Source organism: Hemitrygon akajei, chromosome 8, assembly GCF_048418815.1.
Source record: "Hemitrygon akajei chromosome 8, sHemAka1.3, whole genome shotgun sequence".
NCBI lineage: Eukaryota > Metazoa > Chordata > Chondrichthyes > Myliobatiformes > Dasyatidae > Hemitrygon > Hemitrygon akajei.
In genome coordinates this window covers 131,635,634-131,651,690 of record NC_133131.1, presented here as the reverse complement: position 1 = coordinate 131,651,690, position 16,057 = coordinate 131,635,634, and the positions used below count along the sequence as shown (strand labels likewise).

The following is a 16,057-nucleotide window of genomic DNA, read 5'->3' as shown; positions in this document are numbered from 1 at the left end:
TGCACTGTTTGCCCTGGACTATTCAACAACAGTTCTCATGTGTAGCTTCTCCAAATTGAGTAATGCTTAACTTACACCAGGTTCCTGGTATAGCAGTACATAGTGTAGGGTTGGGCAGAAGGCTATGCCAATATCTTGTTCCCTTTGTCAGTGATGGATTTCTCCCCTTATAATGTGAAAATTACTTTTTAAGCACTGAACCCATTGACATTTTGTTCCTTGGAACACATCTAAACACAAACAAGAAACAAAGCAATATTCTGGATAATCAATTAATTTGTGCGCCCCCCCCCCACCTTAAGATAGATAGATAGATAGATACTTTATTCATCCCCATGGGGAAATTCAACTTTTTTTTTTCCAATGTCCCATACACTTGTTGTAGCAAAACTAATAACATACAATACTTAACTCAGTAAAAAATATGATATGCATCTAAATCACTATCTCAAAAAGCATTAATAATAGCTTTTAAAAAGTTCTTAAGTCCTGGCGGTTGAATTGTAAAGCCTAATGGCATTGGGGAGTATTGACCTCTTCATCCTGTCTGAGGAGCATTGCATCGACAGTAACCTGTCGCTGAAACTGCTTCTCTGTCTCTGGATGGTGCTATGTAGAGGATGTTCAGGATTTTCCATAATTGACCGTAGCCTACTCAGCGCCCTTCGCTCAGCTACCGATGTTAAACTCTCCAGTACTTTGCCCACGACAGAGTCCGCCTTCCTTACCAGCTTATTAAGACGTGAGGCGTCCCTCTTCTTAATGCCACAAATTTGACCCAGCAGTCCATATGTTGAAAAAAAAAGTCTCCCACCTTTACTGTTTTATCTGTACATGGTCCTGTAATTTTCTGATTTGTACCTATTATTTGGAGACAAAAGGGAATACAGATGCTGGAATTTGTTTCATCAAACAAAATGCTTGGGGAGGTCAGCAGGTCAGGCAGCACCTGTGAAGGGAAATGGACAGTTAATGTTTTGGGTTGTCCCTTCATCAGGACAAATGGATTTCCAAGGGTCTTAACCCAGAACATTGACCGTTCATTTCTCTTAACAGATGCAGCCTGACTCACTGAGTTCCACCAGCATCTTGATTCTTGTATACCCATTATTATATAAAAAGCCGTACAAATATCTCCAACCAATATTTTCTGCCCGTTATTCTGTTTTAGTTCAACTCCTACATCATGATCTGCCAAGCCAACCTGTTTGTACTGTTTAACGGCTTTGCCATGTTCCCCCCCCCCCCTTTTTTAAACCTATGTTGTTTATCAAGTTCAGGTTTATTGTCATGCGTATGCAGAACCAGGTTATGAATGGAATGAAAATTAGCCATTTACAACAGCAGCACAGAACATTACAAAGCTTACATGAACTTAAACAAGCATAAATTATACGTTTCTTCAAACTCTTGGGTGAGTTTGGCTGAATGTGTGCGGCGCCTTTAAGGAGCGGTTGAGTGAGGGAGCCACGTCTTCCCGGCTGCTGCCTGGTGAACGAGTTAGGCGGCGGTTGGCTGTCGGTGGTTCAGTTAGGTAGGCAGCCGGCTGGCGATGCTGACGCCGGTTGTTGGGGCATGGCTGGCGGCCTGGGCTCTTCTGTTGGGCTATGTGCCCTGCTGCTTGAGCTGGGACACGGCCGAGATGGAGCTCTTCGACCTGGTGGAGGAAGTGCAGGAGAACTTTTACCGCTTCCTTGGAGTGGAGCAGGTGAGGGCCGGCTCTTGACTCTCGTTTTCCCCATGGCCGCGCTCTCCGTGTCCGGCTGACTCAGACCCAATGGCGGTGCAGAACGCCAGGCTGCCGAGGCCTAGCGCGGGGCTGCGGCCCCCATTTCCTCACGGCAGCCCTTCAAAGTTGTGAAGATGAGCTGATGAGCCCCGTTCCTAAGCCCCTTTCCCCATCCGAGAAAACTCATCCGCCATTGCCAGTGTTTAGTATTCAGTAAAATGAACTTTTAAAATATCTCTATTAAACTGTAGGCGGAGAATGTCCGGTGATTGATCTATTGTTACTTTAAATATACATTTCTCACGGTCTGTTCTTTAAATGAGTTTTAAGAGGTTGTTTTACATTCTCGTTTCCGTGCCGGCTGATGGATTTTCACGACTGTAGAAGCGTTGTCAGAATAGACGAGGCCTGTTGATGTGTTACATTTAGCCTTAATTTTGAAAGATACTTGCGTACAGATTGAAGAGCTATTTGTAAGACTTTTCTTTAAAGTGAATAATTCTGCATTTAACTGTATTTTTATGTTGATATTTTTCCTCTTTAGCAATTTTCAGTTGGGAAGTTCTTAAAAATGAGTTGTGTTCAGGGTCTTGACTGAAGCTTGCCTTATTGAAATGACAGGAAACCCATAGAAAATTTGCAAGAGAATGATTCTATATTATTTCCCCACTTTGTACAAAAGTGTCCAGTTCTGTTCTGTGGCTTTCCAAGATGGCATGCTAATAATTGATGTTCACCTCAAACTACTTTCATCTTTGTAACACTTCAAAAGTAAATACACCCTTCACTGAGGTCTTGTAAGCAATTATCTCAAATCAGATATGATATGTTCCTCGTGTAAATTTAAATAATGACATAACGTAACACATTGTTATCATTGCTTTTGTGCAAACAGAACAGTACATCCCATGATATTCAAAACTGAAAGGTAAGGATCCATGTGAGCTGTATGGTCCATTATGTGTTTTCCACTATTCAATCAGCTTGCTGATCTGAACTTGGGTTAAGTTCTACTCGCCTTTTCCTCATAAGTCCTGACTGTCATATTGAGATTTCAGCCATGAATATATTCGAGGTAAATTGGCATTCTGTGAATCTTTGCACTTCTCTGTCCCAATCTTCTTATTGAATAAATTTACTAAGGACTAAAGCAACCCAAAAACTCCATTGCATATTACACTTGTCATCTTAATTACCTGTTGTACTTGCATGCTAATTTTGTAATTCATGACACACATTTCTATGGCATTTTTTACTCCCTCTTGATTTAAAGAATGTTGTTTTTCTCTTGTTCCTGTCAAAGTGGATAGTCTCACATTTCCCTGTGTTAAACTATAATGCCAATTTTTTGCCAACTTGTTACTTGTACAATTTGGTTGATTTGTATGTATCCTTCCCACAATTTGCTTTCTCACTGATCTTTATATGGTAGCAAATTTATCTGCAATACAACTGGTCATTAGATTGTGTGCAGTTGAGGCTCCAGCCCTGATATTTGTGATAGCCCACAGTTATAGCTTGCAGTACTGAAAATTACATGTCTTAATGCTGTGATAATGGAATACAATCTATGCTAATATATTATTCCCCAGTGCTATGGGTTCTTGCCATGTGCAGCAACTTCTTTTGTCCCCTGCTTGAATGGCATTTGGAAATCTAGATATGGCATGTCTTTTGGTTCTCATTTATCTATCCCACTGCTTACATCCTCAAAGAACTCTAATCTTGCTTTCCAAGTGTTTTCCTTTTAAGAGTTTACCTTATTAACATGGTTTGAGTTGAAGGAGAATACTGTAGGCTGCTTCTTATTTGTTTGAATTTAACATGAAAATGACAGGATTTCTATACATTCTGTAATTCAATGCTGTCCTTTGCCTTTGAACAGTAAAATAAAAACCTAGTGGATTGAATGCTTTACATTCTTAACCCATCCGTAGTTTGATGTTGCAATAAATTGAGAAGTATTCATTAATGTAGCATGTGACAAACTTTCACTTTGTTAAAAACACAAAATGCTGGCAGAACTGAGCAGGCCAGACAGCATCTATGAGAGGAGGTAGTGAGGACGTTTCGGGCCGAAACTCTTCATCAGGAGTCTTGCTCTTCCTGCTGTTGGAGTCAGCAGAAGTATTAGAGTAGGTCACCTGGAATGCTGTGCATGTATAAGCTCATGTATGTGAGTGGCCACTAATTCCCAATAATATGGCTGTGATCATGAACTTGCTATACTGGGTCTGTGGCTGTGATTAGATAAAATGTAGAACATTGAACAGTCCAGAACATGAACAGCTCCTTTGGCCCCTTGTATCTTTCACTTCAAAACTTGGTTCCAGTTTGTCAAAACATAAATAATTTTTTTTAAACAGACAGTACTGAATTACTCAGACCTCCTGTTCCTTCTTTGCCTGGTAAGATTAGGCTGCTGAATGGATCAGTAGCATCTTGGTTTGTTTTTGATCTCTGTACAGCAGTAGCTGACTGGCAAGTCTGAATTTGCCTGAAGTTCCTATTCTTTGGAGGTGTGGTAAATTGTGCCCTATTTAGATAACACAAAATATTGGACTCTTGTTATGCCCTGCACAGAGAACTAGCTTGAGTATTTTTGCTAGTTTGGGCAAGAAATCTTTCCTTTGATGTGTCTGGTGAATCCATTTATTAATGAATCTGCCTTTTGAAATACAGATCTTATTTAGTATCTTAAGGTCTTAATTCTCCTTAGTGGGGATTATATTCATCCTTCATTGAACTTTAAGTGGGCCAATGACTTATTAAAATTCATTTTTATAATTGATTGTTTTTTTTCTCCCTGAAAATCATGAAGCTGCTGTTTATTGAATACCCAAAGTGGTGGGATCCTAATTTTTATTAACCAAGTATTTTGTGTCCAGTTAAATTGTTTTAACTTGTTAGTGTGTGCATTTTAATGAATATTAAGTCATTTAATGTTTAATAATAATGGTGAGCTGGAGATGTCTCTACCAAAGGAGGTGTAAGGCATTCCTTCCCTCTGCTAGCCTGTAGATCACCCCAAAGCAAGGTGAAGCACCTGATCGAAGTAATAGGGACCCATGGGAGCAGGTGGTGGATGGTCATATGAGCAGCCGGTGCATATCACAAGTTCTGGTTTTGCGACCACTGACACCAGGCAGACAATCTCTGAAGAGTGTTGATAATGGCTGGCGTCATCTGTCTTGTAAAGACACTGCCCAGAAGAAGACAATGGCAAACCACTTCTGTAGAAAAATTTGTCAAGAACCATCATGGTCGTGAGACCATAATCGACTATGTCATACAACATGGCACATGATGATGGATAATACTTGAATGCACAAGAAAAGGTGTAGTAAATGATCTGCGGCAGTCATATTAACTTATTTTAGAACAAAGTTGAGTTAGAATAAACCTGCAGAATCTCTCGTAAAAAAAAAAGCCATTAATACCTCTATCACATGGATTGCAAACAAATGATCTTTTACCTTTTCATTGTTTACAAAGTGGTTGTTGTATTTTTCACTGGAAAATTTTATGTTGTCAAATAATTACAAAATATCACAAGTTCTTACAACGAGAACATAGTGTAATCTGTTTGTCTGTTGTTAACAGTAATACATGATGCCCATGGACCATAAAAGATTACTAATAAACCCAGAAAGGAAATCAAAGTGGTGAGAATATAGGGCAATCATCTGCATTGGGAAAGATGAATATTGTGTATTTAAATGGAAGCCACATAAGTTAATATGGGAGAAAGAAATAGAATGAATTGAAGTAGGCAGCAGCTTGTGTAGTACAGAAACCTCATGTAGGGTTGGATTTTGTTTCTTACTCTGAGTATGATGATTCTAAGTAGAATTTTTGTGAGGTGGCTCATTAAACTAACTTCTGTGTTGTCCACACTCTGTTGCACCTGGTTTCTTTGGCAGTGCAATGAATACTGTCTTTAAAAGATCTTCTGGTACTTTGCCACTGTTGTATGTTCTATTCAACAAGATTGTTGTTTTCTCTACACCAAAATCTTCTAGCACTTCATTCAGTTCAACTGGAATGTTATCTGGTCCTGATGGTTTCCCCTTTTGCATTTTCTTCATAGCATGTTCCACTTCTTCTTTCTGTATTGCTGGGCCCTTGTTGTTGTTGTTGCCACTATCAAAGTTGTCCTCATATAGGTCTTTGATGTATTCAGACCATCTTTGCATTATTTTTCCTTTTTCCGTAATTGTAGAGCCGTCTTTTGCTTTTATACAGCCTGTTGTTGCCCCGCTTTTCTTCCGATTTGTGATGTCTTTGATCTCGTCATGCATATGTTTACTGTTGGTCTTATGCAATTGTTCTATTAACTCACATTTGTCCTTAAGCCACTTTTCTTTCCCTTCCTTGTACTTCGTTGTTATCTGTGCGTGCAAGGATATGTAGGCTTTTTCGTTTACCTGAGAATCATCATGCTCAGAATAAGAAACAAAATTAAACCAGAGATCAGTGAAGAACAGTGTGTCTTTGTCAAAGGCAAGGGAACATCAAACGTCACTTATATTCTCAGGAATATTATCGAAAGGTCAATAGAAGTACAACAAGACCTATACTTTTTCATTGACTGCACAAAACTTTTGACACAGTGAAACACCACATCATCATGAAAATGCTTAAAGATATTAATATTGATGGAAAAGATCTAAGAATAATCAGGAATCTCTACTGGCAACAAAGTGCAGCCATACGGATAGACAACGAGATTGGTGAATATCAGCCAATAAAGCGAGGAGTCAGACAAGGTTGTGTTCTATCACCAGATCTGTTCTCCCTGTACATTGAAAACATCATGACAGCCATACAGGACCTACCTGGAATAAGTATAGGAGGATACAATATCAACAACCTCCACTATGCGGATGATACAGTACTGATAGCAGACAGTGAAATAAATATACAGAAACTAGTATCTACCATCAACTCAGAGAGCAAAAGACTTGGCCTAACCTTAAACAAAAAGAAAACGGAAGTAATGGTAATATCATAGAAACCTGATATCCCAAACTACAGGATCATATTGGGAAAAGAAATCCTGAAACAAGTTCACGACTTCAAGTACCTTGGATCACAGGTAACATCCGATGGCAAATGTTTCAGGGTTTAAAAGATCATATTCAAAACAGCAGCCTCCTATAATGACCATACAGCCTAACAACCCTAACCCAGCATTTTGTGTGTGTTGTTCTCTCCATAAACTGTTTGTTCTCTGCCATCAGGCAAACGTTACAGGAGCATCAAAACGAAAACCACAAGGTTACTAAACAGCTTCCTCCCACAGGTAGTCAGACTGCTAAATAGCTGCTCTCCCTGACTCTGCTTTGGACACTTTTAACTTGCATTGGACACTTATAACTTGATTTTAACTGACATGTGGCTGTTGTGTTTTACTATTTATTGTTGTGTTTACTATTTGTTGCTTTTGTTATGTTATGATTGCACTTGCCCCTGAGAAATGCTGTCTCATTCTGTTCTGCAGAGCTGATGTATGGTTGGAATGACAATAAAGTTTTTGAATCTTGTATCTTGAAAATGTGAAACAGACATAAAAACAAGAATAGCAATGGCAAGAACAGCATTTACAGAAAGAGAAACATCCTAACGAACAAGAACACATCTATTGATATCCACCTTAGAACTCTCAGCTGCTACATTCTTCCTATATTGATGTATGGCTGCGAGCCATGGACCATCACAAATGCAATGGAAAAAAGAATCAATGCAGCAGAGATGTGGTTCCTCAGAAGAATGCTGTGCATCTCATATACTGACAGGATAATGAAGAAGTTCTACAGAGAATGAAAACAAAATGTACATTACTTTAAAAAAAAATCAGAAAAGAGCAATCAAAAGTCTTTGGACACATCATGTGAAGAGAGACATTAGAGCATTGAGTTACAACTGGAAAGCTGGAAGGAAAAAGAAACAGAGGCAGAGAGAGAATGAAAATGATAGACGGATTAACATCATGGTTAGAAACGGGAGGCAACAACTACAATTCAGAGGGTCAGGGACTGTAATGGATGGAGAGACATGATCGCCCACGCCGAACAGCAAGGCATCTGAATGAATAAAGGGTCAGATTATCTCATGTGTTGCAATATCTTTTGCCTTTCCAGACTTCTTTGTAAAGCTGATTTGTTTAGGTGCAGTTGAATTGTATTAGGGTAGAGGAGTTCTGAAGAAATCTGCACTAATATCAAGGATGTTTGACTGTTTTCTCTGAATAATCTACCCAAATGCTGTCCAGGAGTGCAGATGATCAAGGAGTGACTCCTTGAATGACGTTGGAGATGGCTGCCAGCTGTTATGTAACAGGGATACCAGCCCCACTACTTGTGGCGATGTCATCATATGACCAGCTGTCACAGCCCATTTCTTTGATCCCTGATGCTTCAGTCCACAAGTCAGCTGATTTGTTCAAATTCTTTCTCTCCAGAAGTTATTCTACGCAGAGCAAGGTTTTACTCTGTGCACGTCTGGCAGCAGTGAAATGGGAGTATAACATTCCCTCAATTCTCCCAGATTTGCTCTCTGGATATTGGAAAATTGAATATTTTATTCTGAGAGGCTTCAGGACAACTGGGAAAGCTACAATTACAACCATTATTTTGCTGCAGGAACCAAAGGTAGAGTGAAGTAGAAACTGAAGAAAGGAATATTGATAAAATGGGAACTTTTTATATTGAGCATCAGTGGTAGTGCATTATTCCCAGGGTACAAAATGTAAACTGTCACTAATAGAAACATCAATTTGGGTTTTGGCTCTTAAGCATGCTGTGCCATTTAATAAGATAACCTCGGCTCTGCCTTCCTGTCTACTCATGGTAACTTTTCAGCCCTCTTTGTTTTTAAAGAGCGACTTCTGGTTTTGGATCCTACCAGAAAAGAAAGTATACTTCCATTTGTTAGATTAGTTCAATATATTTAAGCGTATAACAATTTTGTGAATTTTAAGTACCTTTAAATTGTGCAAGTTTTATTTTGTTATTATTTGTGGGAATTGCCATGCATGTTGACTGCTCTGTTCCATGCATTATAGGGAACTGCATTTTAAAAGGTATCTTGATAAAAGCACATCTTTCTTGTTCAGCTTTAATGTAAAATATTTTGAGGAATGTCATAGTGCCAAATAATGTGTAAACACCGTAAGCTGATGCATTCTGTTAGGTGAAAATACTACCAATGCAAATTGGTTGGGAGTTCCAGGATTTTGATTCAATATTGATGAAAATGTGCCAATTACAGTTCCAAAGTTGTCATGTGGAGAGGGGTATCATGCAATATTCAGTCATGTCTATTTCCATAGTGAAATAATGTGTAACAATTTTAACATAAATTAATTGCAGATGTTTAATTGAAAAACAAAGTAAGGTAGATGCTTGAAGTCTAATATAAACAAAAATGTTGAAGATACTCAATATCCAGTTAGAATTTGTGTAGAGAAATAGATTGCAATTAGTAAGTTCTGATGAAAGGTAATCAATTTAAAAATTAATTGTTTTTCACTTTCAACAGATCTGTCTAACTGCTGGTTGGTTCCAGAATTTTCTGCTTTTATTGCTAGAGTGGGATGATTATCCTGAGAAGTAGTGAATTCACTGCACTTGATAGGTGTGCTTGCTGTGAAATATTTCTTGTACTGGAAAGTATGCTTGGACTGGCATTATGGGATGGAGGCATTAGCTTTGTGTAATTTCCCATTTTGGGCTTGCATTTCTAACTGAAGACTCATTTAACAGTATTAATGTGCAAACTAGCTAAGTCAAGTTCAGTTTTAATATCTTGGTGACTAATTATTTTACATTTTCATTATATCGAGTGTCTTTTCTGCCATTGCAAAAATTTAAAAAACCTTGATCACAATATAATTAAGAGAAAATGACCTAAGATTTGTCATCAATAGTGAAAGCAAAGTGCTCATTTCTAATATTGAAAGAAGCCAGCTAAACAGATTCAGGGACATCTTATGCTGGATTGCTTTTAATGCATTTTTGTTCTTTGGATCATCAAATGAGCCAGATGGAAGAATTGTCATAACAAACTTAGTAAATCCACTGTCAACACAGCCACAAATTCTAGACAATTATGATAAATTCTTATTTTAGCTAGCAAGACTTTTTTTGTTAATATAGCAGACCTTTCTTTCAAACATTTCGACTTGAGTAATTTGGGAAACGATGAGTAAGAGATAATTTACATTAATATCAGCCGGAGGTAATGTGCCTTACGAGATGAATGAAATGGCAGGGTAAAAGAAATAATTGGTCAGCAGAGCAAAAATAGAAGATAAAGTTTGAATATGTTTATGATTAATTCTATTCTTGATTTTAAATCTGTTGATTTTTCTGAAAATTGTTTATATATAGTTCTGTTTTTAAAATCAACAATCCTAATGAAACAAAATCCTTTTAGAAAGAATCTTGAGTAAGAAACATCAAATTTAAGAGGGAATGCAAGAGACCTTCACAAGAATTGTATGTATGAATTATTCAGTTATTGAAGTGACAATTAAAACCAGCATTGCCTAAGCTGAGAGCAAATGGCAACTTTGTGTAGATTGCCCAAATCTTGTAGTAAACTATTAGACACGAGATTTAATAACCAAGCTCGGAATTTTTGGAATGTACAAACATCACAATACTGATGCCATGCCTGAGGGGAGAGGTCACCAGTGAGAATGTCCACTTTTAATTCTGATTAAGGGCTCATGGAGAACGCTGTTTTAGTCTTTAAAGGCTACTTTGGTGACATTTTTTCTTCTTTGAGGGCTCCAGTCAAATCTACATGTTCTGCTTTTGTCACTTATCCTGTCAATGCTAATGCTTTTGATACACTTGTTACCCCTCCACTGCAGTTGATGGAGTTCTTGTATGTGCAAATTTCATTTCCTGCATTTCTCTTCTCTCCTCCACAAGGATGAGATTCTCATAGTCCTCACCTTCCACCTTACTGACCCGTACATTTAACAGATCAACCGCTATATTTTGGTAACTGACATAATATTACCTCAAGATGTATCTTCACCTCTCCATTATTATAGGATTAGTCTTTGAGAAGTATTTAGTTTATTTTTCTATCTCCATCAATATCTTTCTGTTCTTCCTACTGTTCAGGGTTCCAAGCACATTTTCTGGAAAAAGTCCTGATTTACTTAGAATTCACAAAGGAAAAGAAACAATACAGGATATGGATAGGAATAGGGCACACAGTCAGTGAAGTCTGTTTTTCTTAACTGGATACTAGCTAATCTTCATGTGAACAATACTCATCTACATAAGATGATATCCTTGAGTAACAAAATACAGTTAATACAAGGTGATGATAATTGTCTGATCTAGCATCCATAGTTGATGTTAAAAGTTGTTCATCGGTTTTCAGAACGACTTAGTTTTCGTACAAATGGAAAATGGTGATTTGAAGCTTGAATTCAGTCTTGTCCTGAGGGCTGAAATGGGGGAAAACAACACACTGCTTTTTTAGTTTCAAAGCAAATTTATTGTCAAAGTACAATATACTATATACAACCCTGAGATTGATTTCTGGCAGGCAATCACAGTAAATCAAAAGTAGATTAACAATATTGGTGACCAGAGAAGGGGAAAGTACAGTAAACAAAGCTGTGGAAGTCTGTGGACTTCAAATGGATATTGGTCCTATTCAAGTTTTTAACCCTGACACCACCTTCCCTTCCGTCTCTTGCTGTGGACAATGGCCCATATTCGAGATTCAGGTTCCGGCAGCATATCTGATCCTTGATTTTCCCACCCATGGCTCTGGATGCACACTATGTATATTTCTTTATTTTGCCAATGTGAAGCATCAAATAATCATATTTAATTACAAGCAGAATTCACTAGATAACATAAGAGAGGCATCTGAATGGGCACACTTTATTTTCCCTGTAACATGAGGATCTGTGGATAATGAATCAGTTTGATAATGAGGATGTAGCTAACAAATTGGGTCCTGTCCCCGGAATGTCTTGTTATTTTCAGTCTGTTCATAAAAGCTTTTGAGCTGTTCTTCACTCTCTAATAGACACTTCAAAACTATTCCAAGACACTTAAATAATTAAATAAATGAAATTACTAAAATTAAAAGCTATTTAAAATCTTAACAAATAAATGTTGAAATAAAGTAGAATAGTTTAAACACTTGGGACAATTACCATTTTCCACATTGTCATTGACTCCATTCAGATGAATGAGTTATTTTTAAAGCTAACTTTCTTGGTGTAAAGCTGAAGAGGAATGTAGTGCCTTTAGCCCTCTGCTTAAGCATTTCAGTGTTCTGTTGCTGGGATGAGTTGTAGTTTCCAGATTGATTAATTTACTGATTTTAAAATGCCCAGCTACCACAACACAAGAAAACTTATGAAAGTTAGGATCAGGAGTAGGCCCTTTTGCCCTTTAAACCTGGCCTGCTATTCAGTTGGAATCTGGCTGATCAGTGTTGACCTCCAACCCCTCCAGGATTCAAGTTTATATTCCTTGGATTAGTTAGTCCCGGTCTTGCCAGTTACCAGTGCAGTGACTTGGTCACCAGTTTATCTTTTTCTGCTCCCAATAATCACAACCATTTGCTTTTGTTCTGTTGTGAATGGAACTATTTTGTTTGAACATGAGGTGAGCAATGGTGGTGAGCTGGTGTCATTGGTAATTTTGGTAATAATTCCCATTGCTCTAGTGATTTGATTCATCATGAAGTTAGTTTTATTATTGTATTTATCTTAAAGCATAATTTGATGGAGTTTCTAATTGGGTGCCTTGCATGTAAAATGAATGCTGCTTAAATCTTAGTTTTCTGAGCAGACCTCGTTACCTGCAGCGGAAGCACTGAGTCAATCTTGTTTATGTAGAATAAGTGCAATTTTGTGGACAAGAAACCTGTAGGATTGGTGATGTCAGGATGTCAAATAGGATTGTCCAGTCTGCCTTTCTGGCTGATAATAGTTATAAAGTGATGTGGATTAAATGCTTCCAGAATGCTTGGTTTTACTTCCTGATTGATTCTCTTTTGGTTCTGCCGGAGTTGTCTTTTGCTTCTTTTAAAGCCTTTAAAGTTTTTTTTTACTTTAGGATTCGAGTCTTATTCAAAAACTTATTTTGGATTTGATACTTGTACTGGGACTGAGATTCTTTTATTTGATTGAACATTGCTCATTTTAGTACATGGCACACAGAATCGGTTGATACAGTTTAGATAATTTAATGACAGGTTTTGTTTTAGCTTTTAGTTGTTTGTTTGGCATGTTTGAGAATTATTTGAAGAAAAATGTATCCTTTTAAAATTCTTCTTTAAATTAATCTCTCTTTTGGGGATGTACCTGTGGGAGTGGTTGGGTTGAGAGAGCTCATTTAAGCACTTACAAGATATTTCATGAGTTGTTATTAAATCAGTATTTGCTCATACAAATATTGTGAATGAAAGGAAATAACTAATTGAATTCTAATTGCACACAAAATGCTGAGGAACTCAGCAGATTAGGCAGCATCTATGGAAGTGAATAAAAAGTTGACGTTACGGGCTGAGGCATTTCATCTGGACTGGCAAGGAAGGGGAACGAAGCCAGAATAACAAGATGGGGGGAGAGGAAGAAGGACAAGTTAGAAGGTGATAGGTGAAGCCAGATTGTGTGAGAGAGAGGGGATATGAAGTAAGAAGCTGGGAGATGATGGGTAGAAAAGGTAAAGTGCCAGAGAAGAAGGAATCTGATCGTAGAGGAGAGTGGACTATGGAAGAAAGAGAAGGAGGGGCACCAGAGAGAGGTGGTAGGCAGGTAAACAGACAAGGTAAGAGGCCAGAGTGGGGAATAGAAGAAGAGGAAAGGGAGAAGGGACAATATCTGGAAGTTGAAACTCCCTCGTCTCCATTGAGTGCCCCAAACAGTCCTTTCAGGTGTGGCAACATTTCACCTGTGAATCTATTGGTGCTGTCTACTGTATCTGGTGCTCCCGATGTGGTTTCCTCTACATTGATTAGACCTGATGTAGATTGGGGAACCATTTTGTCAAGCATCTCCATTCCTTCCACAAAAAGCAGAATTTCATGATGATCAGCCATTTTAATTCCTATACCCAATCCCATTCTGACATCTGTCCATGACCACCTCTTCTGCCATGATGAGGCCACTGTTGCGTCAGAGGAGCAATACGTCAAGTTTTGTCTAAGTAGCTTCCAACCTGATTATATGAGCATCAATTTCTTCAACTTCTGGTAATTTTTCCCCTCCCCTTCTCTCCAATTTCCCATTCTAGCTCTTACCTCTTTTCACTTGCTTGTCTCCTCTCTCTGATGCCTCTTCTTCCATTTCTCCCATAGTCCACTCTCCTGTTCTATCAGAGCCCTCCTTCTCCAGCCCTTAAGTTTTTAGTAAGTTATTGACAAGTTTTGAAATTATTCTTTTCAATAATTCTTTTTCCACCTATCACCTCCCAGCTTCTTTCGTTCTCCCTCCTCCACTCACCTGGTTTTATGTATAGCTTTCTAGCTTGTTGTCCTTCCCCTCTCCCCACCACCTTATTGTGACCTCTTTCCCCTTTCTTTTCGTTCCTGATGTAAGGTCTCGGCCAGAAACATTGACTGTTTATTCATTTCATAGATGCTGCCTAACCTGCTGAGCTCCTCCAGTATTTTGCATGTGTTGCTCTTGATTTCCAACATCTGTAGAATCTCCTGTGTTTATGAATGGAGTTCTCTCTTTTTTTTAAAGGTTTTGAATGTGATATATGGTGATAGCTTTGATCCAAATATTGGGGTTCTGGGCAGCCAGCACTGTACCCTTTTGATTTTTTTTCCTTTGAAAAGTTGCTGAAAGTACAAGCTGATAATAATGAAGGCAACAGGGTGTCTGGAGCTCCGCTGTATGACTGAACCAGTAATTGGCTCCTTCACTAAATTTAGTATTTTAAGTAAGAATTGAAGGAGAATGAAATGATGAATTAAAAGTCAAATAAGTTGCAAAAAGAAACAGCAGAAAGAAACAAAAATAAACTTGAAACAGTATGGTATTTAGAAGGAGACTTCATGGTTTAAGTTTTTTTTGGGATTACAAGGATGAGTGGCATGGGAAGGATTTAAATTTCCTCATTAAAATTTGTAGTGCCTTGAAAAAGTATTCGGCCCCCACAACTATTTTCACATTTTGCTGTCTCACTTTCTAAATTTAAAATATATTGAAGTAGGATTTTTGATCTAATTGACTAAACATTGTGCAGCATGTCACATCAAAAGAATAATTTCAAAACCTGTCAACAATTTACTAAAAACTTAAAGAAAAAACAAAATTGAAAAAGTATTCATCTCCTTTGTAGTTATTATGCTAATTATCCTCAGGTGCAATGGACTATTACTTTATCAACTCACCCAATTTGTTGATGTAGAAAATTGGAGGATTACCTGTTTACAATGAATTCATAAGAATGAATACCTCCCTCACTGTAAGGTCCAACCAACAGTATGGTAGATTTTCAACAGACCAAACTAAAATGAAGACAAAGAGCATTCAAGGCAAGTCAGGGAAATTATAGTAGAGGGGCACAAATCTGGGGAAGGGTATAAGACCTTCTCAAAGGCTCTAAACTTATGTCAGAGCTCAGTACAGTCTATTGTGAAAAAGTGGAAAAACATGAAACCACAGCCACAGTGCTTCGATCAGGTTGCTCCTCTAAACTTACATGCCGGAGAAGAATGGTGTGAAGAGAAGCTCGTGTGATGCCAACAGTTATACTGAGTAAGCTGCAGGAGTCAATCGCTGCGAATGGAGATGAAGTTCATGGCTGCACAAACATATTTATGGAAGAGTGGCAAGGAAGAAGCCTTGGCTTTTTTTAAAAAAAAGAGCATATCCTTGCCTGTAAAGATTTGGCAAAATGCAACTTAAAATTACAAATTTATTTATTATCGAAGTATGTATACATTACACAAACTTAAGGTTCATCTCTTTACAGGCAGCTACAAACCAAAGACACTCGAGAACCCATTTTAAAAAAACCCACCAAACATCCAGTGTGCAGAGAGGAGAAAAAATCATGCAAACAGTAAAAGTAAACAACCAGCATTCAGAATGAAAGAGTCCACATACTCAAAGCCCAGAGCAGCTGGAGCAGGCCACAGTCTCAGTTCAGAGCAGAGCCAATGGAGCAGTGAGCAGAACCAGCCGGAGTCTCAGAAGATGCTGTAAAGATGTTTCAAAGGTACATTTAATGTCAGAGAAATGTATACAATATACATCCTGAAATGCTTTTTCTTCACAACCATCCACAAAAACAGAGGAGTGCCCCAAAGAATGAATGACAGTTA

At 38.1% G+C, this 16,057-nt stretch overlaps 1 protein-coding gene across 3 annotated transcripts in view; it reads left to right on the top strand.

The window, feature by feature from the left end:
- Positions 1–1,354: 1,354 nt before the first annotated feature.
- dnajc1 (DnaJ (Hsp40) homolog, subfamily C, member 1) overlaps positions 1,355–16,057 on the top strand; it is a 206,258-nt gene continuing 191,555 nt past the window's right edge. For 2 of the 3 annotated variants that reach the window (XM_073054645.1, XM_073054643.1), the window contains exon 1: positions 1,455–1,708. In XM_073054645.1, coding sequence (XP_072910746.1) covers positions 1,553–1,708 — 156 coding nt within the window. In that variant the 5' untranslated portion in view covers positions 1,455–1,552. Of the gene's footprint in view, positions 1,415–1,454; positions 1,709–16,057 lie in introns of those variants that run through there. The other variant, XM_073054644.1, reaches the window with a different exon arrangement.